The following is a 27,809-nucleotide window of genomic DNA, read 5'->3' as shown; positions in this document are numbered from 1 at the left end:
AAAGACTTGCAGGTTGATAGGTAAATTGGCCATTGTAAGTTGCCCCTAGGTAAGTGGTAGGAGAATGGTGGGGATGTGGTAGGGAACATGGGATTAATGTAGGATTAGTATAAATGGGTGGTTGTTGGTCGGTACAGACTCGGTGGGCCGAAGGGCTTGCTTCAGTGCTGTATCTCTTAAAAAAAAATAATCACATTATGACTTTCCAAGTGCCTTGTTACTGCATTCTTAATACTAGATTCTAGCATATTCCCTACTACTGATAGCAGACTAACTGGTTTACAGTTCTGTTTTCTCTCTCCCTCCATTCTTGAATAGCAATGTTACATTGCTACCTTCCAATCCGCAGGGATTATTGTAGAATCTGGGGAATTCTGGAAGATCAAAACCAATGCATTCACTATCTCTGCAGCCACCTCTTTAAAACCCTACGTTGTAGGCCATCAGATCCAGGGAATTTGCCAGCTTTAAGTCTCATTCATTTCTCCTGTAACATACCACCATAATTGGTTTAAAGTCTTCGATTCGGACTTAACCACATCACTTTCAAAACCTAAATATAGAATTGTCTTCCCGGGAGGATCTTTTACTATAAGATTATTAATTAACCTGGTTTCATTACAGAATGCCAGATCTAAAATAGCACGCTCTCTAGTTGGTTCCTCAACATATTATTTTAGAATAAAAGCAAAATACTGCCGATGCTGGAAATCTGAAATAAAAACAAGAGTTCCGAAGAAGGGTCACTGACCCGAAACATTAACTCTGCTTCTCTCTCCACAGATGCTGCCAGACCTGCTGAGTATTTCCAGCATTTCTTGTTTTTTTATATTATTTTAGAAAACTGTCTCAGATGCATTCCACAAACTCATCCTCAAAACATTCTGTTGTGGAGGAAAAGACTACAGGACCTCACAGAAGGGGTGATCGGAGATGTGGATGTCATTGCAAAGCAGCCCAGAACTTTGGAGAGGAAGTGAGGATTTGAGCCAGGGCGGTAACTGGAGAGGTTTAAGTTCTTTGAGGTGGTGGGGGTGGAGGGTTCTTATATCGATTCTGTCACAGATTGGGACTTTGCCAGAGGATAACAATGGACTAATGATGACAGCAAGCAAGGGGTTAAGCAGGGGACATGGGGTGTTCAGAAGTTGAGAGAGAACGGGCATCAAACCAGTGGGTTTCAAGGATAAAATGAGTTTGGTGTACGGTTGTATATATTATATATATATATTTATCTTTCGTTGTAAACTCCTACATGAACATCGCTATGAGATCTCCCATTTTAACACCTATATGCTGCACCTTTCTGGTAACACCTGTAATATTTTTAATGTGATTTTCCCATTAATAGGACAATGAGAGCCTGGAATAGTTTAAAAGCTGGTTGGAATTTGTATGCAATTGCAGGCTGTGACCACTGGGTGGAGATGTAGAGCAATTTCTCATCACCCTTCTGATGAAGGGTCACAGACCTGAAACGTTAACTCTGCTTCTCTCTCCACAGCTGCTGCCAGACCTGCTGAGTATTTCCAGCATTTCGAGTTTTTATTTCAGATTTCCAGCATCTGCAGTACTTTGCTTTTATCTCCTCACTTGAAGCCTGAATGAGCCTAAGGCTCATCAGTACTTGAATATTTCCTCTTTCTTTTAAAGCCCATATGTGATTTTCTTTCCCCACTGAGAAATGTCATGGGACCAATATACACCAAGAGTTTTGTTCTTAGAGTCTACATTATCTAGAAACATAGGAACAGGAAGAAGCCATTTAGTCCCTCAAGCCAGTTCTGCCATTCAGTGAGATCATGGCTGATCTACGACCTAACTTCATATGCCCACCTTTGCCCATATCCCTTAATACCTTTGCTTTATGAAAATCTACCAACCTCTGACTTAAAATTAATTGATCTAGTATCAACTGCTGTTTGCAGAAGAATTCCAGACTTCTACCACCCTTTGTGTGTAGGAGTACTTCCAAATTTCACTCCTGAAAGGGCTGGCTCTAATTTTTTGACTATGCTCCCTAGTCCTAAACTCCCTAACCAACAGAAAGAAGTTTTCTGTATCTACTCTATCAGTCCTCCTTGATATCTTGAAAACCCTAGTTTGTGTAATTTTTCCTCATTATTCAACCCTTGGAGTCCAGGTATCATTCTAGCAAATCTATGCTACACTTGTTTTCGGAGGACCAGGGGACTGCTGGGTAAGTAAAAAAGTATATATTTGTGTGGTTTAAAATCTCTTTCTTTTAGTTTCGGTGACTGCAGCTTTGATAGTAACGGAGGTGCGTGAGCGGGCTTACAGCTGTGAAGTCAATTTCTGTGTAAGTTTAAAAGTGAATTCCCTTTTGTTTTCGGAGGACCAGGGGACTGCTGGGTAAGTAAAAAGTATATATTTGTGGGGAGGTAGTCACACCTCAGGTAAAAGAAGTAGGTAGATGGGTTACCGTCAGGAGAAGGAGAGGGAACCAGCAGGCAGTGCAGGGATCCCCTGTGGCCATTTCCCTCAACAACAGGTATACCATTTTGGATACTGTTGCGGGGGACGACTTACCAGGGGTAAGCAATGGGGTACAGGTATCTGGCACAGAGTCTGTCCCTGTTGCTCAGAAGGGAAGGGGGAAGAAGAGCAGAACATTAGTCATTGGGGACTCCATAGTTAGGGGAACAGATAGGAGGTTCTGTGGGAACGAGAGAGACTCACGGTTGGTATGTTGCCTCCCAGGTGCCAGGGTTCGTGATGTCTCGGATCGTGTTTTTGGGATCCTTAAGGGGGAGGGGGAGCAGCCCCAAGTCGTGGTCCACATAGGCACCAACGACATAGGTAGGAAGAGAGATGGGGATTTAAGACAGAAATTCAGGGAGCTAGGGTGGAAGCTTAGAGCGAGAACAAACAGAGTTGTTATCTCTGGGTTGTTGCCCGTGCCACATGCTAGCGAAGCGAGGAATAGGGAGAGAGAGGAGTTGAACACGTGGCTGCAGGGATGGTGTAGGAGGGAGGGTTTTGGTTTCCTGGATAATTGGGGCTCTTTCTGGGGTAGGTGGGACCTCTACAAACAGGATGGTCTTCACCTGAACCAGAGGGGTACCAATATCCTGGGGGGGAGATTTGCTAGTGCTCTTCGGGGGGGGGTTTAAACTAATTCAGCAGGGGAATGGGAACCTAAATTGTAGTGCCAGTGTACAGGATGTTGAGAGTAGTGAGGTCAGGGATATGGTTACAAGGACGCAAGAGGGCACTGGCAAGCAAGAACTTGGTTTAAAGTGTGTCTACTTCAACGCCAGGAGCATCCGGAATAAGGTGGGTGAGCTTGCAGCATGGGTTGGTACCTGGGATCGCGATGTAGTGGCCATTTCGGAGACATGGGTAGAGCAGGGGCAGGAATGGATGTTGCAGATTCCGGGATTTAGATGTTTCAGTAAGAACAGAGAAGATGGTAAAAGAGGGGGGGGGTGTGGCATTGTTAATCAAGGAGAGTATTACAGCGACAGAAAGGACGTTTGAGGACTCGTCTACTGAGGTAGTATGGGCCGAGGTTAGAAACAGGAGAGGTGAGGTTACCCTGTTAGGAGTCTTTTATAGACCTCCGAATAGTTCCAGAGATGTAGAGGAAAGGATAGCGAAGATGATTCTCGACAGGGGCGAGAGTAACAGGGTAGTTGTTATGGGGGACTTTAACTTTCCAAATATCGACTGGAAATACTATAGTTCGAGTACTTTAGATGGGTCAGTTTTTGTCCAGTGTGTGCAGGAGGGTTTTCTGACACAGTATGTAGACAGGCCAACCAGGGGCGATGCCACATTGGATTTGGTACTGGGAAATGAACCCGGCCAGGTGTTAGATTTAGATGTAGGTGAGCACTTTGGTGATGGTGATCACAATTCGGTTAGGTTTACCTTAGCGATGGGCAGGGACAGGTATATACCGCAGGGCAAGAATTATAGCTGGTGGAAAGGAAATTATGATGCGATTAGGCAAGATTTAGGATGCGTAGGATGGGGAAGGAAACTGCAGGGGATGGGAACAATCGAAATGTGGAGCTTATTCAAGGAGCAGCTACTGTGTGTCCTTGATAAGTATGTACCTGTGAGGCAGGGAGGAAGTTGTCGAGCGCGGGAGCCGTGGTTTACTAAAGAAGTTGAAGCGCTTGTCAAGAGGAAGAAGGCGGCTTATGTTAGGATGAGACGTGAAGGCTCAGTTAGGGCGCTTGAGAGCTACAAGCTAGCCAGGAAGGATCTAAAGGGAGAGCTAAGAAGAGCAAGGAGAGGACACGAGAAGTCATTGGCGGATAGGATCAGGGAAAACCCTAAGGCTTTCTATAGGTATATCAGGAATAAAAGAATGACTGGAGTTAGATTAGGGCCAATCAAGGATAGTAGTGGGAAGTTGTGTGTGGAATCAGAGGAGATAGGGGAAGTGTTAAATGAATATTTTGCGTCAGTATTTACAGTAGAGAAAGAAAATGTTGTTGAGAATACTGAGATTCAGGCTACTAGGCTAGATGGGATTGAGGTTCACAAGGAGGAGGTGTTATCAATTTTGGAAAGTGTGAAAATAGATAAGTCCCCTGGGCCAGATGGGATTTATCCTAGGATTCTCTGGGAAGCTAGGGAGGAGATTGCAGAGCCTTTGTCCTTGATCTTTATGTCGTCATTGTCGACAGGAATAGTGCCGGAAGACTGGAGGATAGCAAATGTTGTCCCCTTGTTCAAGAAGGGGAGTAGAGACAGCCCTGGTAATTATAGACCTGTGAGCCTTACTTCGGTTCTGGGTAAAATGTTGGAAAAGGTTATAAGAGACAGGATTTATAATCATCTTGAAAAGAATAAGTTCATTAGAGATAGTCAGCACGGTTTTGTGACGGGTAGGTCGTGCCTCACAAACCTTATTGAGTTTTTCGAGAAGGTGACCAAACAGGTGGATGAGGGTAAAGCAGTGGATGTGGTGTATATGGATTTCAGTAAGGCGTTTGATAAGGTTCCCCACGGTAGGCTATTGCAGAAAATACGGAAGTATGGGGTTGAAGGTGATTTAGAGCTTTGGATCAGAAATTGGCTAGCTGAAAGAAGACAGAGGGTGGTGGTTGATGGCAAATGTTCATCCTGGAGTTTAGTTACTAGTGGTGTACCGCAAGGATCTGTTTTGGGGCCACTGCTGTTTGTCATTTTTATAAATGACCTGGAAGAGGGTGTAGAAGGGTGGGTTAGTAAATTTGCAGATGACACTAAGGTCGGTGGAGTTGTGGATAGTGCCGAAGGATGTTGTAGGGTACAGAGGGACATAGATAGGCTGCAGAGCTGGGCTGAGAGATGGCAAATGGAGTTTAATGCGGAAAAGTGTGAGGTGATTCACTTTGAAAGGAGTAACAGGAATGCAGAGTACTGGGCTAATGGGAAGATTCTTGGTAGTGTCGATGAACAGAGAGATCTTGGTGTCCAGGTGCATAAATCCCTGAAGGTTGCTACCCAGGTTAATAGGGCTGTTAAGAAGGCATATGGTGTGTTAGCTTTTATTAGTAGGGGGATCGAGTTTCGGAGCCACGAGGTCATGCTGCAGCTGTACAAAACTCTGGTGAGACCGCACCTGGAGTATTGCGTGCAGTTCTGGTCACCGCATTATAGGAAGGATGTGGAAGCTATGGAAAGGGTGCAGAGGAGATTTACTAGGATGTTGCCTGGTATGGAGGGAAGGTCTTACGAGGAAAGGCTGAGGGACTTGAGGTTGTTTTCGTTGGAGAGAAGGAGGAGGAGAGGTGACTTAATAGAGACATATAAGATAATCAGAGGGTTAGATAGGGTGGATAGTGAGCGTCTTTTTCCTCGGATGGTGATGGCAAACACGAGGGGACATAGCTTCAAGTTGAGGGGTGATAGATATAGGACAGATGTGAGAGGTAGTTTCTTTACTCAGAGAGTAGTAAGGGCGTGGAACGCCCTGCCTGCAGCAGTAGTAGATTCGCCAACTTTAAGGGCATTTAAGTGGTCATTGGATAGACATATGGATGAAAATGGAATAGTGTAGGTCAGATGGTTTCACAGGTCGGCACAACATCGAGGGCCGAAGGGCCTGTACTGCGCTGTAATGTTCTAAAAAAAAACTCCCACCAAGGCCAATACATCTTTCCTAAGGTGTGGTGCACAGAATTGCGCTCAGTACTCCAGGTGCATCTAACCAGGGCTTTGTACAGCTGAAGCATGACTTTCACCCCTTGTATTCTAACCTGCTAGATATAAAAGCAACAATTACATTAGCCTTTTTGATTATTTTCTGCACCTGTTCACGACATTTTAATGATCTATCTCCCCAAGTCTCTTAGGGCCTCCACTGTTTCTAGCTTATAGTTTAGAAAGTATCTTGTCCAAAGTAGATGACTTCACATTTGGCTACACTGAAATCCATTCATCACAGTTTTGCCCATTCACTTAACCTATCAATATCAAAATATCTACACTGCTGACAATGTCCTCTTACTTTGGATCATCAGCAAACTTGGATATGTAGCTTTCTATCCCATCATCTCAGAATCACAGAATTGTTACAATGCAGAAGGAGGCCATTCAGCCTATCATGTCTGCACCAGCTCTCCGAACGAGCAATTCACTTAGTGAAGTCTTTAATAAATACAGTGAATAGTTGAGGCCTCAACACAGTTCCTTGCGGGACACCACTAGTCACATCCCGTCACTTAGAGTATCTGCCCATTATCTCTACTTTGTCTCCTGCCACTCAGCCAATTTCCTAACCAGGTCAATAATTTTCTTTCAATTCCATGGGTTTCAATTTAAGTTAACAGTCTTCTATGAAGGACAATATCAAATACCTTCTGGAAGTCCATATAAATAACAGCCATAGACATTCCCTGGTCCACTACTTCAGTCGCATCTTCAAAAAATTCAGTCAGGTTTGTCAGGCATGACCTACCCTTTACAATTTCATACTGCTCTCTCTGATCAGGTGGCAAATTTTCAAGGATCAGTCACTCTATCCTAAATTGTAGACTCTAGTAATTTCACGACAACTGATGTTAGGCTCATTGATCTATAATTTCCTGGTATCCCCCTCTCACCTTTCTTAAATAGCAGTGACATGTGCAATTTTCCAATCTAAAGGAAGGGTCCTGAATTGAGAGGATTTTGGAAAATTATAGTTAGCACATCTGCAATGTTCTCGCCTACTTCCTTCAATATCCTGGGATGGGAACCATCTGGTCCTGGGAATTTATCACTCTTTAGTGCCATTATTTTCTTCATTACTGTTACTTTGCCTACTTGAATTTTGGTGAGTCCCTATCCCTGATTCAATATTAGTTTCCTCTGAATTTCTGGCATGCTGACTTGTACCTCTACTGTAAATACTGATGCAAAGTAATTATTCAACATTTCTGCCATTTCCTTATTTTGATTAAAAATATCACCATCAGGTTTTAAAGGGCCCACATTGCTCCTGACCACCCTCTTTTTCCTAATATAATTGTAAAACTTTTATGTGTTGGTTTTCATACTTGCTTTTTATAGTGCTTGCTATCTGTTTTGTCACACTTTGCTGGATCTGTCCTATTTTTGCGATTTCGTATGCTTTTTTTCCCCCCAGTCTCTTGTCTTTTACTCCTTTAGTCATCCATGGCTGTTTTTTTTTTGGCAAGTAGAGCTCTTGCCCCTTGGGTTTATAAACTCGTTCTGTATCACATTAATTTCTTTTTGAACACCTCCCACTGATCTTCTGTCATTTTACCCATTATCAGATCTGAAGTGCACTGTCAGATTATGCCTCATGCTCACTCGCAGGTATCCATTATTCTCTACAGAGGTAGCTATTATGAAAAGGTTGTTAGTTACAGAACAGACCACCTTTCACGTTATGGGCCATGCCTCAGGACAGTAGCCCAAGAGTGCAATCTGTATAACTACGCAGCTGTATAACACATCTGTACAATAAATACACTTATATAATAACACAACTGTTCAATACTCTATCTCCAGCAAGAGAGAATCTAACCACCTTCCCTTGACATTCAATGGCATTACCATCGCTGAATCTCCCACCAACAACATCCTAGGGTCACCATTGACCAGAAACTTAACTAGACCAGCCATATAAATACTCCAGCTACAGGAGCAGGTTAGAAGCTGGATTTCTGCAGCAAGTAACTCATCTCTCGACTCCCCAAAGCCTGTCCAGCATCTACAGGGCACAAGTCAGGAGTGTAATGGAATACTCTCGATTTGCCTGGATGGGTGCAGCTCCAAACAACACCCAAGAGGCTCAACACCATTCAGGACAAAGCAGCCCACTTGATCAGCACCCTATCCAACACAACAGTCACTTCCTCCACCACCAGCATACCGTTGCAGCAATGTGTACCATCTACAAGCTGCACTGTAGCAATTCATCAAGGCTTCTTCCAAACCCGCGACCTCTACACCTAGAAGAACAAGGGAAGTAGGCACATTGGAACACCACCATCTGCAAGTTGCCACACGCCATTCTGACTTGGAACTATATTGCCGTTCCTTCACTGTCACAGGATCAAAATCCTGGAACACCCTCCTTAACAGCACTGTGAGGTGTACCTACATCACATGGACTGCAGCAGTTCAAGAAGGTGGCTCACCACCACCTTCTCAAGGGCAATTAGGGATGGGCAATAAACGCTGGCCTTGCTTGTGATGCCCACATCCCATGAATGAATTTTTAAAAATACATACTCCTGCACAATAAATATATGTGTGTGACATTACAATGCAACCCCACAACCACCACTGAAACACACTGACTCCTGTAGCAGTGCCAAGAAAAAAAAACAGTAAATAAATAGATCTTTCTGGCCCCCAGTCTAAAAATACTCTGACAATGGTCACTGATTCTACAAAACCCCCAACGAGTGTCAGCAAAGAACAATATACTATATGGTTCTAATCTTCCTCACTTGTTCTGTGTGACATTACATAAGAAAATAATACAAATATGTGTCAGTAAAATAGGATACGGTACCTATTGCATCCTCAGGCGGTAGGTTGACAGAGTCTGTGTACAAGTATTCTAGAAAGGCACGGTACACTGGATAGCTAAACTGGTCAATTTCAATCACCTCATCATCATGGAGCATGGATCGGAAGTGCTCACATCTACACAATTGAAATGATAAAATATATATTTTTATAAAAAGTAGCCTGCAGGAAACTGAAGTGTCAAAAGGCTAATCTGAAACACCAAAAAGTACATTTGCTTTGCATGTTAATTAGCTTTAAATGTATTTTCTAGATCTGCATTTATTTTTTGGGGTGGGGGGGGTGGGAGGTTAGCGTCTTTGAAGTCAACACCACCTTCAGCAAAATCCACCACAATCATTGGTACAGAGTTGAGGAAATGGGGCCAATGGGTTGTGGAGGGGGAGTAGAATACAAGTTCAACACCTATAAAGTGATTGTATCCGCTGCCTATGTGGCAAGTATTCCACATTTAGTCTTCTTTGGCCTCCTTATCTCGAGAGACAATGGGTAAGCACCTGGAGGTGGTCAGTGGTTTGTGGAGCAGCGCCTGGAGTGGCTATAAAGGCCAATTCTAGAGTGACAGGCTCTTCCACAGGTGCTGCAGAAAAATTTGTTTGTCAGGGCTGTTACACAGTTGGCTCTCCCCTTGCGCTTCTGTCTTTTTTCCTGCCAACTGCTAAGTCTTTTCGACTCGCCACACTTTAGCCCCGCCTTTATGGCTGCCCGCCAGCTGTGGCGAACGCTGGCAACTGACTCCCACGACTTGTGATCAATGTCACAGGACTTCATGTCGCATTTACAGACGTCTTTAAAGCGGAGACATGGACGGCTGGTGGGTCTGATACCAGTGGCAAGCTCGCTGTACAATGTGTCCTTGGGGATCCTGCCATCTTTCATGCGGCTCACATGGCCAAGCCATCTCAAGCGCCGCTGACTCAGTAGTGTGCATAAGCTGGGCATGTTGGCCGTCTCGAGGACTTCTGTGTTGGAGATACGGTCCTGCCACCTGATGCCCAGTATTCTCCGGAGGCAGCGAAGAGACCACTCCCTGGTGTGCAGCAAGTTAGACTCAAACCAAAGAAGTTGCATTCATTCCAAGCAGAAGGGCCACCCGCGCATCAACACGAGCAGAATTTCTCATCCACAGCTGTTACAAAAATTTCTAAACTCACTTGAAAAAGCCCTTCAAAACACTCCCACAGGGGATGCTGAGACCAAGTGGGCCCACATTAGAGACGCTATCTATGAGTAAGCTTTGACCACCTACGGCAAACGTGCGAAGAGGAATGCAGACTGGTTTCAATCTCATACTGAGGAGCTGGAACCTGTCATAGCTGCTAAGCGCATTGCACTGTTGAACTACAAGAAAGCCCCCAGCGAGTTAAATCCGTAGCACTTAAAGCAGCCAGAAGCACTGCACAAAGAACAGCCAGGCGCTGCGCAAATGACTACTGGCAACACCTATGCAGTCGTATTCAGCTGGCCTCCAACACCGGAAACATCAGAGGAATGTATGATGGCATTAAGAGAGCTTTTGGGCCAACCATCAAGAAGATCGCCCAACTCAAATCTAAATCAGGGGACATAATCACTGACCAACGCAAGCAAATGGACCGCTGGGTTGAGCACTACCTAGAACTGTACTCCAGGGAGAATGTGGTCACTGAGACCGCCCTCAATGTGGCCCAGTCTCTGCCAGTCATGGATGAGCTGGACGTACAGCCAACAAAGTCGGAACTCAGTGATGCCATTGATTCTCTAGCCAGCGGAAAAGCCCCTGGAAAAGACAGCATTACCACTGAAATAATCAAGAGTGCCAAGCCTGCTATACTCTCAGCACTACATGAATTGCTTTGCCTGTGCTGGGACGAGGGAGCAGTACCTCAGGACATGCGCGATGCCAATATCATCACCCTCTATAAAAACAAAGGTGACCGCGGTGACTGCAACAACTACCGTGGAATCTCACTGCTCAGCATAGTGGGGAAAGTCTTTGCTCGAGTCGCTTTAAACAGGCTCCAGAAGCTGGCCGAGCGCGTCTACCCTGAGGCACAGTGTGGCTTTCGAGCAGAGAAATCGACCGTTGACATGCTGTTCTCCCTTCGTCAGATACAGCAGAAATGCCGCGAACAACAGATGCCCCTCTACGTTGCTTTCATTGATCTCACCAAAGCCTTTGAACTCGTCAGCAGACGTGGTCTCTTCAGACTACTAGAAAAGATTGGATGTCCACCAAAGCTACTAAGTATCATCACCTCATTCCATGACAATATGAAAGGCACAATTCAACATAGCGGCACCTCATCAGACCCCTTTCCTATCCTGAGTGGTGTGAAACAGGGCTGTGTTCTCGCACCTATACTGTTTGGGATTTTTTTCTCACTGCTGCTCTCCACATTTAGTATTTACATACAAAGAATCAATTTTTTGGGGGAGGGGAGAGGGGGAAAGGGAGGAAGTATAAACAAACACAACTTTCATTCATATTGTGTCTTCAACACAGTAAAATGTCCCAAGGTGCTTCACAGGAGCATAATTAGACAAAAATTAATACTGAGCCAAAGGAGACATTAGAACAGGTGACCAAATGCTTGGTTGAAGAGGTCAGGTATAAGCGGCATCTTATAGGAAGAGAGAGGGACAGAGAGGCAAAGAGGTTTGGGGAAGAAAATCCAGATCTTAGCCCCCCAGGTGACTGAAAGCACAGCTGCCAACAGTGGGGTGAAAGAAGTGAGGGTTACACCAGAGGCCAGAATTGGAGATTCTTGGAGGATTGTAAGGCTGGAGGAGGTAACTGAGATAGGGAAAAGCAAGGATGAGAATTTTAAACCCCAGAGGCTAATATCCACAGCCTGGAAGGGACTTCACACTGTATACAAAATTGAAGACATTTTAAAACTTAATTTGTTATGGAGAACAAATGGCTTGAATATTTAAACAAAATCAGATCTATAGAATTTTCTGCGAAAGTTCATTAATGTACAATTTAAAAGGAAGGATCGCACTCCGATTTTACAATAGTTCTGAACATAAAAGAAATCTTTCATCAATTCTCAGATGGTGAACTACTTCTCACACTTATTATCAATTCCTGACAGGAGTGCGTCTCTAAAGATTTTGGGCCGTTACCTTATTTTGAGAACAGCTTTGTGAGCGTGAATAATCTTTCCAGCCACGAGGAATTTCAGATCCGAGGTTTCTGTGCTGTCAAACTCTTTCTTCATTGATTGTGCCACTGTCAAGTGATTGTCACTTTCTGTGTCAGCAGGACAGACATCAATTAGAACGGGGAAAGGGGAACAGAAGAAGTAGTGAAGAAAAGAACAGAGAACAAAATCAACTCCGTTACTCTTTTTATAAATCGATATTGATAATAAATAGATATAGATTTTGTTGATCTAACAATCAAGAGGAGCATTCAAAATCCAACACTATTTTTGAAATACATTTCATATCTTTTTTCCTGTTGTGTGTACAAATGTTTTCAAATAAAATTATATTCCAGGAACATTTGCTGAAATAACATTCTCTTTAAATAGGCTCACCAATACACTTATTGTATGCAGCATGTAACAGAACAGGGAGGTGTCCCGAACCATGATCCCTTTAAGCTGTGCAAATGCGTATCTGCACAGCAAACCGAAAAGTACCGTGCAGGCCGCTCTCAAGTTGTCCCATTTAAGATACCGTGCAGGCCACACAAAAAAAAAAATGTAAAGGTACTGTGGATTGAAATGAACAGGCCATGCACAGCAATAAATGGTCCTGAGTATTGTAGGAAAGGATTGCTTGCTGTCTCTGGTCTTTCCAGGACTGAGCCTCTAGATAAAATCTCTTGCTTTGAAGTCTATTGCTCTATCTTTTTAGTTACAGGGCCAGTTAAAATTTCTCTTATTGGGAAAAAATTATTCGGAATTGAGATTTCAAACGCAACGTAATTCATAGAATGCTTACAGCACAGTTGGTGACCATTTGGCCCATGTCTGTGTTGGCGCTCTACAAGAGTGACTCACCTAATCCTACCCCCACCTTTTCCCTGTAGCCCTGCAAATTTCTTTCTCTTTGGATAATTATCCGGTTCTCTTTTGAAGACCTCTATTGAATCTGCCTCCACCACACCCTCAGGCAATGCATTCCAGATCCTAAACACTCGTTGTGTAAAAAAGTTTTCCCTCATATTGCTGCTGCTTCATTTCCCAACCACCTTAAATTGGTGTTCTCTGGTTCTGGATCCTTCAGCCAATGGGAACGGCTTTTCCATATCTACTTTGTCCAGACCCCTCAGGATTTTGAACACACACCTCTATCAAGTCTAATGGTGACCATGAAACCATTGTCAATTGTTGTAAAAACCCATCTGGTTCAACAATGTCCTTTTGAAGGAAATCTGCCATCCTTACCTGGTTTGGCCTACACGTGACTCCAGACCCACAGCAATGTGGCTGACTCTTAAATGCCCTCTGAAATGGCCTAACAAGCCACTCAGTTCAAGTACAATTAGGGATGAGCAATAAATGCTGGTCTAGCCAGCGACGCCCACATCCCACGAACGAAGAAAAAAAAAAATCAAATCTTCTCTTAATCTTCTCTTCTCCAAGGAGAACAGACCCTGGTTCTTCAACCTATCCGCATAGCTAAAGTCCCTACACCTTCTCCAATGCCTTAACATCCTTCCGAAAATGTGGTGCCCAGAATTGGACACAATAAACACGTCGAGACCAAACCAGTGTTTTACGCAGGTTTATCATAACTTCCTTGCTTTTGTACTCTATGCCCCTATTTATAAAGCCCAGGATCCCATATGCCTTCTTAACCACTTTCTCAACCTGCCCAGTAACCTTCAATGAATTGTGCACCTATACAACGGGCGGCACAGTGGTGCTGCGGTTAGCACCGCAGCCTCACAGCTCCAGGGACTCGGGTTCAATTCTGGGTACTGTCTGTGTGGAGTTTGCAAGTTCTCCCTGTGTCTGCGTGGGTTTCCTCCGGGTGCTCCGGTTTCCTGCCACCGCCAAAGACTTGCAGGTAATAGGTAAATTGGCTGTTATAAATTGCCCCTAGTGTAGGTAGGTGGTAGGGCATATGGGATTACTGTGGGGTTAGTATAGATGGGTGGTTGTTGGTCGGCACAGACTTGGTGGGCCGAAGGGTTTGTTTCAGTGCTGTATCTCTAAATAAAATAAAAAACAGATCTCTCTACTCCCGCACCTATTTTAGACGTACCCTTTAATTTATATAGTCTCTCCTTGTTCTTCCTACCAAAATGAATCACTTCACACTTCTCTCCATTAAATTTCACCTGCCACATGTCCGCCCATTCCACCAGCTTTTTTATGTCTTCTTGAAGTTTATCACTATCTTCCTCAGTCATTTTGAAATTGTGCCCTGTCGACCCCCATCTAGGTCATTAATAGAGATCAAGAAAAGCGGGGGTCTCAACACCGACTCCTGGGGAATCCCACAATATACCCTCCTCCAGTCCAAAAAAACAACTGCTGACAAGTATTCCGTTTCCAGTCACTCAGCTGATTTTGTATCCATGCTGCTACTGCCCCATTTATTCCATGGACACTAACTTTGCTGACAAGCCTGTTATGTGGCACTTCATTGATCCACGTTTTTTTTTAAAACTCAGAAACTGCATCAAGGCTTTTCAGAGGAAAGACAGAATTAAACAGAAATTACAGCACAGAAGCAGATCCCTCTGCCTAAACACTCTGTGCTGGTGTTTAGCTACCACACCAGCAGTTCCCATTTCCTTTCCTCCAGCCACCTATTTAACAGATTCTTAAATGTCGACACCTGTTCCACCACCGTACCTTTGCTGGAGATGCAAAGGAAACTCTGTTTTTGTGCGTGTCAGCGGACTTTCCCCACACTTCCATTGAAGTTACAGCAGAACAGCTCAGGAGATTCTTGACCATGGTCCCTGCTTCAATCACCAATTCTGGTCATACATTCCATAGCCTCACAGCCATGGTGTAAAAAACAACACAGTTCCTCCTGCTTTCGTAAATCTCTTCCGTTTAATCTGAAATCAATGTCCCCCTCTTTCTAGACCTCTTGATCACTGGAAACTGAGGAACATCTTGATTTATCTCACAAGTAAGCAGGACCACAACTGGGAGCAGCTTGTGCTACCAGTCCCTCTGAGATCACAATCTCAGCCAGGTCCTGATGTAAGGGAAGAGAGTGGAGGGCCAGCAAGCACAGGCTGTTCTAACACACCTCATGACTGGATGGGATCTGGAAGCAAGTCTTTCACCTGCTGTTCCCATTTAGACAGGCCTAGAGTGTGAAGCCAGCAGATCCAAGACGAAGGAAGGAAAATCACTTGTAAACAATCAAGAAAATCCAACATTGTATATTTACAAAACAAATTTGACACACAAGATTACATAAAATGAATTATATTTCTGACTAAATGTGTTGGATTTTTGAGAGATAATATTCAATACACTCCCATGTTCCCTCGCATCTCTTCGAATCGATTGTGGCATGAAGGGTTCTAATTCTGGCATGACTGAGAAACATGAAATTAATGAGAAGCAAATTTACATGATTATAATTTACTGACTCTCAATTGTAACCATTTTCAATATAGTAATCAATCATTTTTATTAACCGAGTACTGTTGTTACAAACTCAATGAGATTGTTAATGTTGAAATGAGATATGAATTCCCAGACCAATTTAAGAAATTATACAACAAGATTTCACATTTTAAAGACTTTTATTACAACTAAACTAAAAGAAATCCCCTAAACTAAAAGTAGCCGATATCCCAAATTACAAAGAAAGCTACTTTCTTTACTTATTCAAACACTTGAAAACCTCACACCCCACTCTCTGTTACACAGTCCTTCTTGATGGTGAAATCTTTGCTGTTAAAAGTCCCAAACTCCTCCCAAATGCAATGGGTTGGATCTCCCAGATCTTTCTCAAAGTCAACACCCTCTTTGTTCACTTCTTCCAAACACTTTCGACCTGCACATTCATAAATAATGTGATTTCCGGTGATCCCATTGGTCTTTTACTTCTCTGGAAACGTCAAGTTTCAAAGCAGGTTCAAGTCTTCGCAACCTTTCACTGTATATCTTCAGAGAGCAAGTGTTCCCTCTCTCTCTCCATTGAGGCGACAACTGCTGGTATTCTTTCTTACCACCGCTGGTTTCCTTTCCTACAGCTTGTCTGCCTTCAGAAAATCTGCTAAATTTATCTAGACTCAAAAGGCACTAGTTTATTGTCCTATTCCAATATGCAAAGTCCAGAAGTGTGGTTTCACAGAGTCACTTGGGCCTTCCATTGTTCCCAGGTGTCAACAGCTTAGTCCATTTGCACCTTCAGAATCACTGACTCTTTGTTTTACGATCTGAAAGTCTGGGAGGGTGAAATCCATTGTTCTTTATGTGTTATCCCTGCAGTCTCTCTTTTCCAAAAAAAAGTCTTTGATCTGTCTTGTCCATTAGCAGAGTGGATGTGATGTCACCTGACCTTCTGGACTCCATCTTAAGCTTGGAAACAAAACTAAATGTTTAAAACAATCATGTTACAAAGTCCAACGTTCATAATTGTGGATGGACTGTTTCTTCAGGTGTTGTAAAGCTCCATACTTTTATGATGCAACCAACGTAATCTTCAGAACACCCTCAGGCCTTTGAACTGGCTGCCCTTTGGTCAGTTTTCATTAACTGAAAACAATTTTATAATAAACATCTGCAAAATGGAAGTTAATTTTACAGTGAAAAGGCTAGACTCTATTTGATTAGCCTTATTACTATGAATTTTTAAAAAATTCATTCTCAGAAGCCAGTGGCAGTATTTATTGCTTATTCTTGCTGACCTCAAGAAGATGGTAGTCAGCCTGCTACTTGAACAACTGCAGTCTTCCCACAGTGCAGTTAGAAAAGGAGGTTTGGGAACTTGACCCAGTGAGGATGAAGGATCAGGGAGAAATGTCCAAGATAGGACTGTATGCCTGAATGTCAACAGTGACTACTCTTCAAAAATAATTCATGATCCGTGAAGTGGTTTGGGATATGCTGATGTAAATGTAAACTTGTTCTTAATGTTTATTTTAGCATTAGTGTATAGGCTGAAAATAAACAAACTTGTCACACAAGGAGATCATTGTGTGTCCTTGAACCTAGAAGCAGCGTAAGAATTGAAAAAGGCAATTGCACTAGGTAATGATCATCTCCTAGAAAAGAGCTAACCATCTCCCTCCCACACCCTCCCCCCCGCCCCTGGTAAATGTGTCCCTACCAACATCCTGAAGGTGTCACCAGTAACCGTAAGCTGAACTGAACCAGCGATGTCAACCTTGCAGCTGTAACAGGGAAGAAGCTAGACACACTGCAATGAGCTGCTCACCTCCTGAGTTCTTGAAGTCTCAGGTCTGAAGTGTGATGAATATACCCCACTCACCTGGATGGCAACACTCAGCATTCTTAATACCATCCTCTTGATTGGTACCTCTGCCACTGGATTCAACACTCACCCCCTGGATACTGATTCCAGTGGCAGAGGCACCAATTAACCAAGTCACCACAGCCCTGAATTTACTGGATCAGCTTCTTCAAAAGCAACGATGAGGGAATTTGCATACCTAATCTTCCTCCTCTCCTCCCCGTTCTCCTTTATCCGACAATATCTTGTGACTCATAAGCTACACACGATGCAAGCACACAAATCTTACTTGTTCCTCTCTTCTCACCACAACCCAACCCTTATTCATTTCAGATACTCAGAACCTTCTCAGTCAACGTACGAAGAGGAAGAAGACAGCGAAGATGGAGACACACAGTCACTTGACCTTAAACTCGCAGCCACCACCTCAGAGTGATGCTGCGTTTATTTTACAGGTTAGGATAGAGGAGGGATCTGCATGTGGTGAGACATGAGTGCACAGGAGCCAGGGTTGGCGAGGTTGCACATTAGTTCTGCTGCAGAGGAATCAGATGATTTAGATTACAGAAAAATACTAATGGAGTACACAAACAAATCTTTGGCACACTAGAAAACCTGCCAGAAGGTCTGTGTACAATGTCAAGTAGCATGGAGCTGTCCAGCATCAACTTGACAAACGGCTTTGCATTGAGCTTGAAGCCCATCATTTCCAACATGGAATGGGCAGTGACCTACATCAGTACACCTGTGGAACCCAAAATAATGAAGCATCTATGACCAGTATCAGCTTCCATTACAGTATAAGCAGTTTCTATCAAAGGCCTAAGTGCTGCAGTGGAAGCTCAAATTATTGCCATCAGGGCTCTGAATACACGATGCAAGCAACTTCCAGGGAGTCACAGCAGCCCATCAATCTATTCTCCAACAGATCACGAGGATTGCTGAGGTGGCGGATTAGCATTTGGTTTAATCTCATATACAGTTTTCTTGCTTTCTTTTGAACTTATTGCTGGCTCATGGATTTCCAATCTGGCCAGAAATGTTGAAGTGGTTAAAGCTGTTCATTCCCAGATGTTTTAAAATTGGATGGGTCAGGGTACAATGTGTACTCATGTTGTTGACTTCTTTTTGTCACCAGATTATGAATCAAAATATCAAGATAGTCTTGAGATAAGCAAATGGGCAATGTGACCAAGGTAGTTATCTACATTCTTAATGGCAAACAGACTGGCCATCTGGTAGTTCTGTAGAAACGTTACTTCTGGGGGAGTCTTGTTCACCATAACACTTATCTTGCTATTATGAGTCATCTAGGACAGTATGCATGACTAGAGGCTTTTCTTCACAACTGTAGAGAGTCAGGATTGAACGGATCGACGAAGGGTATATTTCTACCAAGAGGGCAAACAGGGTAACATTGTTTATCTGCAAGTCCACTGCTTAGAGACATTGTGTCTGTCTAAAGTTAGTCGAGCATAATAAAAGGATTAAGTTGTAAACCATATTTGGTGTCAGATTCAAATTCTCTTACATTTGGCAACTGATGGCATAATTTGACTAGCAACACTCCTGCTTGTGTGACACCAAGTACCTAGGACAATCAGGACTTGTACAAAACTCAGTTAACATAGAAACATAGAAAACAGGAGCAGGAGTAGGCCATTCAGCCCTTCGAGCCTGCTCCACCATTCATTATGATCACGTCTGATCATCCAACTCAGTAACCTGTTCCTGCTTTCCCCCCATATCCTTTGATCCCTTTTGCCCCAAGAGCTATATCTAACTCCTTCTTGAAAACATAAATGTTTTGGCCTCAACTGCTTTATGTGGTAGCGAATTCCACAGGCTCAACACTCTCTGGGTGAAGTAATTTCTCCTCATCTCAGTCCTGAAAGGTTTACCCCGTATCCTTGGACTATGACCCCTGGTTCTGGACTCCCCCCTCATTGGGAACATCCTTCCTGCATCTACCCTGTCAAGTCCTGTTATAGGTTTCTATGAGATTCCCCCATCACACATCTGAATTCCAGCGAATATAATCCTAACCGACTCAATAGCTCCTTATACATCAGTCCCGCCATCCCAGGAATCAGTCTGGTAAGCCTTTGCTGCACTCCCTCTATAGCAAGAACATCCTTCCTCAGATAAGGAGACCAAAACTGCACACAATATTCCAGGTGTGGCCTCACAAAGGCCCTGTATAATTGCAGCAAGACATCCCTGCTCCTGTACTCGAATCATCTCGCTATGAAGGCCAACATACCATTTGCCTTTTTTAACTGCCTGTTGCACCTGCATGCTTACCTTCAGCGACTGGTATACGAAAACACCCAGGTCTCGCTGCATATTCCCCTCTCAGTTTATTGCCGTTCAGATAATAATCTGCCTTCCTGTTTTTACTACCAAAGTGGATAACCTCATATTTATCCACATTATACTGCATCTGCCATGCATTAGCCCACTCACTTAACTTGTCTAAATCACCCTGAAGCCTCTCTGCATCCTCCTCATAACTCACCCTCCAAGCCAGTTTTGTGTCATCTGCAAATTTGGAGATATTACATTTAGTTCCCTCATCTAAATCATTAATATATATTGTGAATAGCTGGGGTCCTAGCACCAACCCCTGCGGTACCCCACTAGTCACTGCCTGCCATTCGGAAAAAGGCCCATTTATCCCTACTCTGTTTCCTGCCTGCCAACCAATTTTCTATCCATCGCAATACACTACACCCAATCCCATGCGCTTAATTTTACACACTAATCTCGTATGTGGGACTTTGTCGAAATACTTCTGAAAGTCCAAATAAGCCACATCCACTGGCTCCCCCTCATCAACTCTACTAGTTCCATCCTCGAAGAATTCTAGTAGATTTGTCAAGCATGATTTCCCTTTCGTAAATCCATGCTGACCCTGTCTGATTCTACCACTGTGCTCAAGTGCTCGGCTATAAAATCTTTGATAATGGACTCTAGAATTTTCCCCACTACCGACGTCAGGCTGATTGGTCTATAATTCCCTGCTTTCTCTCTACCTCCCTTTTTAAATAGTGCGCTTACATTAGCTACCCTCCAATCTGTAGGAACTGTTCCAGAGTCTATAGAATCTTAGAAGATGACCACCAATGCAACCACTATTTCTAGGGCCATTTCCTTAAGTACTCTGGGATGTAATTATCAGGCCCAGGGGATTTATCAGCCTTCAATCCCATTAATTTCCCCAACACCTTTTCTCTTCTAATACTGATTTTCTTCAGTTCCTCCCTCTCACTAAACCCTGTGTTCCCCAACATTTCTGGTATGATATTAGTGTCCTCCTTTGTGAAGACAGAACCAAAGTATGCATTCAGTTGGTCAGCCATTTCTTTATGTCCCATAGTAAATTCCCCTGTTTCTCACTGTAAGGGACCTACATTTGTCTTCACCTATCTTTTTCTCTTCACATACCTATAGAAACTTTTACAGCTATTTTTATGTTCACCACAAGCTTACTCTCGTACTCTATTTTCCCCTCTTAATCAATCCCTTGGTCCTCCTTTGCTGAATTCGAAATTGCTCCCAATCCTCAGGTCTGTTGTTTTTTCTGGCGAATTTGGATGCCTCTTCCTTGGATCTAATGCTATCTCTAATTTCCCTTGTAAGCCATGGTTTGGCTACCTTTCCCATTTAACTTTTGCGCCAGACAGGAACAATTGTTGCAGTTCATCCACACACTCTTTGAATTTTTGCCAATGCCTATCCTCCGTCATCCCTTTGAGTAATGTTTCCCAATCCATTATAGCCAACCCGCGCCTCATACCTTCATAGTTTCCTTTATTAAAATTCAGGACCCTCGTCTCAGAATCAACTACGTCACTCTCCATCTTGATGAAGAATTCTATCGTATTATGGTCACTCATCCCCAAGGGGTCTCGCACAACAAGATTGCTAATTATTCCTCTCTCAGTTGTGTTTAGGTAGGAAACTGTTTCAGCAGGTATATGGGGCTATCCTTACTGCTGTTTGAGTAGGCATGGATCTTCATAAGAAGCTAATTCTTGTAGCCAGTAATAAGGTTTGGGTCATCGTAATGACCAAACCAGATGAACCGCACGTGACGGCGATGACCAACAGAGTCGATGAATGAGAAATAGATGACATTAAAAGCAGCGTGCCATTTGTTAGGATATGTAGCTCACTTTTGCACACTGATACGCAAAAATAAACAAAGGGACTAAGGGTTTTTTTAAAAATCACAGATTGAGATGACAGACAACAATTGGATGACATAATTGATCATGCTGGCTCAGTCACAACTTGTAGCTACCACCATTACAGCCCAAGGGTTAGGCAGTCAGCAGGAAATACAGAAATGGGATAGCAAAAACAAAACAGAGAACAGGAGATTGAGACAGGAGTTAGAAAACAACAGAGGAGCTGTATTTGAGCTTATGAAACAACAAATTTTTAAAAATCGGTTGATCGCACACAACGTAAATTCAAAATTTATCAATTTAAGGGAATTAAGGAGTTCTTTCCTTTGATGGAGGAAGAGAAGCTGTTCAAAACACTGCTAGGAAATGTGGATGGTCCAGTAGAGAATAAGGAGTTTTTGTTTTGTAGAGAAAGGGCAAAAGCTGTTGTGCTCTGCTGCTTACTTTTGTGGGGAGAACCACAAACGTGGCCATGGTATGGTTATACATGGGAAAATTCTGATGGGAAAGTATGACAAATTGGAACAGAGTGAAAAATTGCTGGAACAAGGTGGATGAAATAACAGTTAATGATTGTTATTGCCTATTCAAATTTTGAGAGGTAATAAGCAGAAGTTAGAAATAGAAGCACAAGAAAGAAATTCAGAAATTGAACGATAAGATTGTAGATCAGGGTCGTCTAGCACACAGATGTAAACTGTACTCAGCTATTCCTCCTCCTTGCCATGCAGTGTTTGCCCTCAGCCATTTCTTTCAGCTTCAGGAAAGATTTCTATGACTGACAATTGGCCATCCCTGCTGTTTTCGGTGAGTGAGCGCCTCCTGGGAAATGTAGTCCCCCTGCGCTCTGGTCCCTACGATCGGAACTGTAATCCGGGATGACAACTTCCAGAGTGCACTGTCTGACTGCGCAGCGACTGGCTGTGACCCGATGACTCGATCCAGAGGTTAAATGAGCAGTGCGGTCACGACGGAGACCGTAGTCGCAGTTAGCATGCGGATTAAAGTGAAGGCGAGGTGGAGGCTTGCGGCCTAGGCCCGCTGAGAGAAAGAGAGACAGAGACAGGGGGAGAGCGAGAGAGGGGGGGGGAAAGAGAGCGCCAGGGAGGGGGTGGGTGAAGACAGAGCGCGAGAAAGAGCGAGCGAGAGAGAATCACTCCTGACAGATGGACATCCATCTGAAATAATCTGCATCGTTACATCAAGTGTGCGGGAGGCATTGACAACTTGTGCAAGCAAAAACAATGCCACTAAATCAGTGTTAAACATTGTAAGTTAATAAATTAGTCTTCTCATTTAAAGCTTGGTCACGAAAATGCACAGTTTTTGCTGTTTTGATTAATAGTAAAATAAATGACGAATGCCTTTATTCTTCTGAAATTTGCTCACTGGCCTCCTATGTAGAACAAAATTTGTAATGTGGCCTCTCACCTGAGAATGAAAAGGGACAATTAGCCTTTTTGCAGCAAAGACTATAAAAGCAGTTTTCTAGACATTCCTTTGTTAGATTGGTGAAGAATAAGAACAAATTTAGCGAGAGAAAGAAATTGAATTCGTAAGAAAACAGGACTGAAGTAACAGACTAGCAGACTTTCTTTAGTAATAAAAATAGCAAATGGTGGACATACTCAGCAGGTCTGGCAGCATGTGGACAGAAAACCAAGTTAGCTTTTGAGGTCTGTGACCTTTTATCAGAACTGGGACAAGTCTTTTTTCAGTGTTGCATATACTCTCTCTTCAAAAATATGTCCATTTTTCAGCTGTTTCATGTTGCAGTCTCTTACAGAACTAAAAGCAGTTTAACTCTTTTTAGTCCCTGTTGTTGCTAATTAAGAGTAATACTTAGCTTTTGCAAATTTTCTCCAGTGCTTCGATGTTCATTTTATAATATGGAGACCATACTATTCACAGTATTCCAAGTGTGATCTAACAAGGGTTCTATACAAGTTTAATGTAATTTCTCTGCTTTTCAATTCAATCCCTCTAGAAATGAACCCAGCGCTTTTTTTGCTTTTATTTATGCTTTTACCTTTAGTAAAATAAAAACAAAATACTGCGGATGCTGGAAATCTGACATAAAAACAGAAAGTGCTGGAAATACTCAGCAGGTCTGGCTGCATCTTTAAATTATAGGAGTAAAACAAGTGGACATGGTCTACAGTAACAATATGTAATTATAGACCAATAGCAAAATAAATTCTACAAGTAGAGGCAGCAAATACCTCAGATGTTCTGATGGAAGGTCACAGACCTGAAATGTTAACTCTGCTTTTCTCTCCACAGATGCTGCCAGACCTGCTGAGTATTTCCAGCACTTAGTTTTTATTTCGCTACTTTGATTTGTGTATCTGTACGCCCAGATTCCTTTGCTTTTCTACCCCATTTAGAATCTTATTTTCCAGGGAGTATGTGACCTCCTTATGCATCCTAGCAAAATGTATTACCTCTCATTTACCTATATTGAAGTTTATTTACTAACTATAATGCCCATTCTGCAAGTTTATTAATGTCAACTTGTATTTTTTGTCACAGTCCTGGTCTTTATTAACTACACTGCTCAATCTGGTATAATCTGCAAATTTTGAAATTATACTTCAAATTCCTGAGTTCAAATTCTTTATGTAAATGGTGAATAACGATGGTCCCAGCACTGATCCTTTTGGAACACCAATTCTCACTATTTGCCAACCTAAGTGGCTACTTTCAATTCCTACCCTCTGTTTTGTAACTCTTGCTATCTATTCTGTTACTTGCCCCCTGACTCCACTCCATATGTTCTGACTTTAGGCATGAATTTACTATGCGGTACCTTTTCTAAGGCTTTTTGGAAATCCAAATACATCATATCAACTGCATTACCCTGATCTACCCTATTTGTTACTTCAAGGAATCCATATGGTTAGTCAAGCATAACCTCCCCTCTTTGAATTCGTTCTGACTGCTCTTTATTATATTTTCGGTTTCTAGATGTTCTTCTATTACATCTTTGAGATGTAATGGACCTGTTAAATGCTTTATCATTGATAGCACCAACAGGGACTAAAAAGGGTTAAACTGCTTTTAGTTCTTTGAGACACTGCAACTAGAAACAACAAAAAAGGGCACACATTTAAAGAGGCAGTACATGCAACACTTCGATTTCTAACTTCCAGCTTATTCGCTCTCAAAATTCTCAAAGGCAGTAACAGTCATAGACTACATCTGACCTATCTCACTGCAGCAAGATTTTACTAGGTACCAGACTATTTAATTTCCAATGATATTTTTTCCACATATAACCATACCATGGCCACATCATTTATGGTTCTCTCCACAGAAGCAAGCAGCAGAGCACAACAGCTACTGCTGTTGATCAACATCTGCAAAGAAATTTACTAGAATTATACCATAAATGAGGTGTTATACCTATAGCGGAAGACTGAACACATTTCTCTAAAAGGGAAGATTGAGGGGTTAACCTGATAGCAGTCTTTAAGATTATGCAACGCTTTGACAGGTTGTACACAGAGAAGATGTTCTCACTTGCAGGCAAAGGTAGGCTGGAAGATGAGCTTGTAGAATGTTTTTGTGACAGCTTCCTAGAACAATACATTGCAGAACCAACTAGAGACAAAGCTATTTTAGATTTTATCATGAGGCAGGGTTAATTAGTAACAGATCCACTGGGGAAAAGATGATCATAATAAAATTGAATTCCATATTAAGTTTGAGAGCGACATACTCAAGTCCAAAACAAGAAGCAAACAAAGTCAATTACATAGGTATGAGGGGAAAGCTGGCAGATGTTGATTGGGTAAATAGACTAAAAGGTATGGCGATAAATAAACAATGGAAACATTTATAGAAATGACTCAAAATGTTCAACAAAAACAAGTTCCGTTAAAAAAAGTAAAACTCAGCGAGGAAGATCCATCTGTGGCTTACTATGGAAGTTAAGTATTAGATTAAAAGAAGTGGTTTATAATGCTAAGAACAGCAGCAAGCCTGAAGATTGGGAGAGTTCTAGAAACCAGCAAAGGGCAGCCAAAACTTTAATAAGGGAAAAAATTAAATGAGAGCAAATAATCCTGGAATCTAAAAACGGATTGCAAGAGCTTTTACAAGTATCTAAAAGGAGAGTAACTAAAATAAACACTGGTCCCTTAGAGTCAGAGACAGGAGAAATTATCATGGGGAATGAGGAAATGGCAGAGATATTAAACAAATATTTTGTGTCTGCCTGCACAGTAGAAGACACAAATTACATACCAAAAATAGGAGGGTAACCAAGGGGCTAATAAGAGGGAGGAACTTAAAAGTAATTAGCATCAGCAGAGAAAAAGAATTAAAGAAACTTAGGGGACTAAAATACAACAAATCCCCAGGACCTGATGGCCTACATTGCAGGGTTCTAAAAGAAGTAGCTGCTGAGATAGCGGATGGACTGATTATGATTTTCCAAAATTCCCTAGATTCTAGAATGGTCTCAGCGGATTGAAAGTTAGCAAATGTAATACCACTATTCCAATTCACCAAGGTTCCTTCGACAGCACCTTCCAAACCTACGACCTCTACCACCGAGAAGGACAACGGCAGCAGATGCATGGGAGCACCACCACCTGCAAATTCCCCTCCAAGCCACACACCTAACTTGGAGCTATATCACCATCCCTTCGCTGTCGCTGCGTAAAAATCCTATAACTCCCTTCCTGACAGCACTATGGGTGTATCTACAGCACATGGACTGCAACGGTTCAAGAAGACAGTTCACCACCACCTTCTCAAGGGCAATTAAAGATCGGCAGTAAAGGCTGGTCTAGCCAGCGACGCCTACGTTGCGTGAAAAGAATACAAAAAAGGAGGGAAGAGAGAAAATTGGGAACTACAGGTCAATTGCCTTGACATCAGTCATTGGAAAAATGCGGGAGTCTATTATTAAGGAAGTCTTAACAATGCATTTAGAAAATCATAGTATGATCAGACAAAGTCAACACGGTTTTACGAAAGGGAAATTGTGTTTGACAAATCTATTAAGAGTTTTTTGAGGATGTAACCAGTAGGGTAGATAAAGGAGAACTAGTAGATGTAGTAAACATGGATTTTCAAAAGGCATTCAATAAAGGTGCCACACAAAAGATTAATACACAAGATAAACAATCTCTTGTGTTTCTGGCCCTCTCCCTGTTATTCTGCACTCTCTTCTACAAAAAGGGGGTTGGATAATGTTAGGAGTGGCTAGCGAGGATGTGTGATTCTTCAGCATGGACTGCACAAGATAAAAGAGAGAATTAGGCAGATGTCATAGGGCGGCGCAGTGGTTAGCACCGCAGCCTCACAGCTCCAGTGACCCGGGTTCAACTCTGGGTACTGCCTGTGTGGAGTTTGCAAGTTCTCCCTGTGACCGCGTGGGTTTTCTCCAGGTGCTCCGGTTTCCTCCCACAAGCCAAAAGACTTGCAGGTTGGTAGGTAAATTGGCCATTATAAATTGTCCCTAGTATAGGTAGGTGGTAGGGAAATATAGGGACAGGTGGGGATGTGGTAGGAATATGGGATTAGTGTAGGATTAGTATAAATGGGTGGTTGATGGTCGGCACGGACTCGGTGGGCCGAAGGGCCTGTTTCAGTGCTGTATCTCTAAATAAGGGCTCAAGGAGTTGTGAGTAATATATTGGCACGGATAGAGTATTGGTTTACAGACAGAAAGCAGAGACCAGAGATAAATGGGGCATTTTCAAGTTGGCAGGATGTAACTAGGAGGGTCGCAAGGATCAGTGCTGAGACCTCCACTATTTATAACCTATATTAATGACTTAGGCGAAGAGAGAGGAAATAATTTATCCAAGTTTCTTAACAATACAAAACTAGGTCAAAATGTAAGTTTTGGGACAAACATTAAAGATGTTGGCAAAGTGATTTAGACATGTTAAGTGGGGGGGAAACAAGGTGGCTGATCGAGCAATATGTGGGGAAGCGTGAGGTTATTCACTTTGGTAATAACAGAAAAGCATTTTTTTTAAGAAGGTTTGAAACTTTTAAATGTTTATGTTCAGAGAGATTTGGATATACTCATACAAGGAAAACAAAGTTACTATGCAGCTACAGCAAGCAAGTAGGAAGGTAAATGGCATGTTGGCTTTCATTACAAGAACAAGGAAGTCTTGCCGCAATTGTATAGGACTTTGGTGGGAACACACCTGGAGTATTGTGCAGAATTTTGATATCCATTCCAAAGGAAGGATA

At 42.7% G+C, this 27,809-nt stretch overlaps 1 protein-coding gene across 1 annotated transcript in view; it reads right to left on the bottom strand.

The window, feature by feature from the left end:
* LOC137374344 (RCC1 and BTB domain-containing protein 2-like) overlaps positions 1 to 27,809 on the bottom strand; it is an 84,213-nt gene that overhangs the window by 23,347 nt on the left and 33,057 nt on the right. The window contains exons 9-10 of the mRNA XM_068040273.1: positions 12,118 to 12,244; positions 8,990 to 9,123 (exon numbers count right to left, since the gene is read on the bottom strand). Of these exons, the coding sequence (XP_067896374.1) occupies positions 8,990 to 9,123; positions 12,118 to 12,244 (261 nt within the window). The remainder of the gene's footprint in view (positions 1 to 8,989; positions 9,124 to 12,117; positions 12,245 to 27,809) is intronic.

The sequence above is a fragment of the Heterodontus francisci genome, chromosome 10, assembly GCF_036365525.1.
Source record: "Heterodontus francisci isolate sHetFra1 chromosome 10, sHetFra1.hap1, whole genome shotgun sequence".
In the NCBI taxonomy this organism is placed as follows: Eukaryota; Metazoa; Chordata; class Chondrichthyes; order Heterodontiformes; family Heterodontidae; genus Heterodontus; species Heterodontus francisci.
The sequence above is the reverse complement of the archived record's forward strand: the minus strand, read 5'-3'. Positions and strand labels throughout refer to the sequence as shown.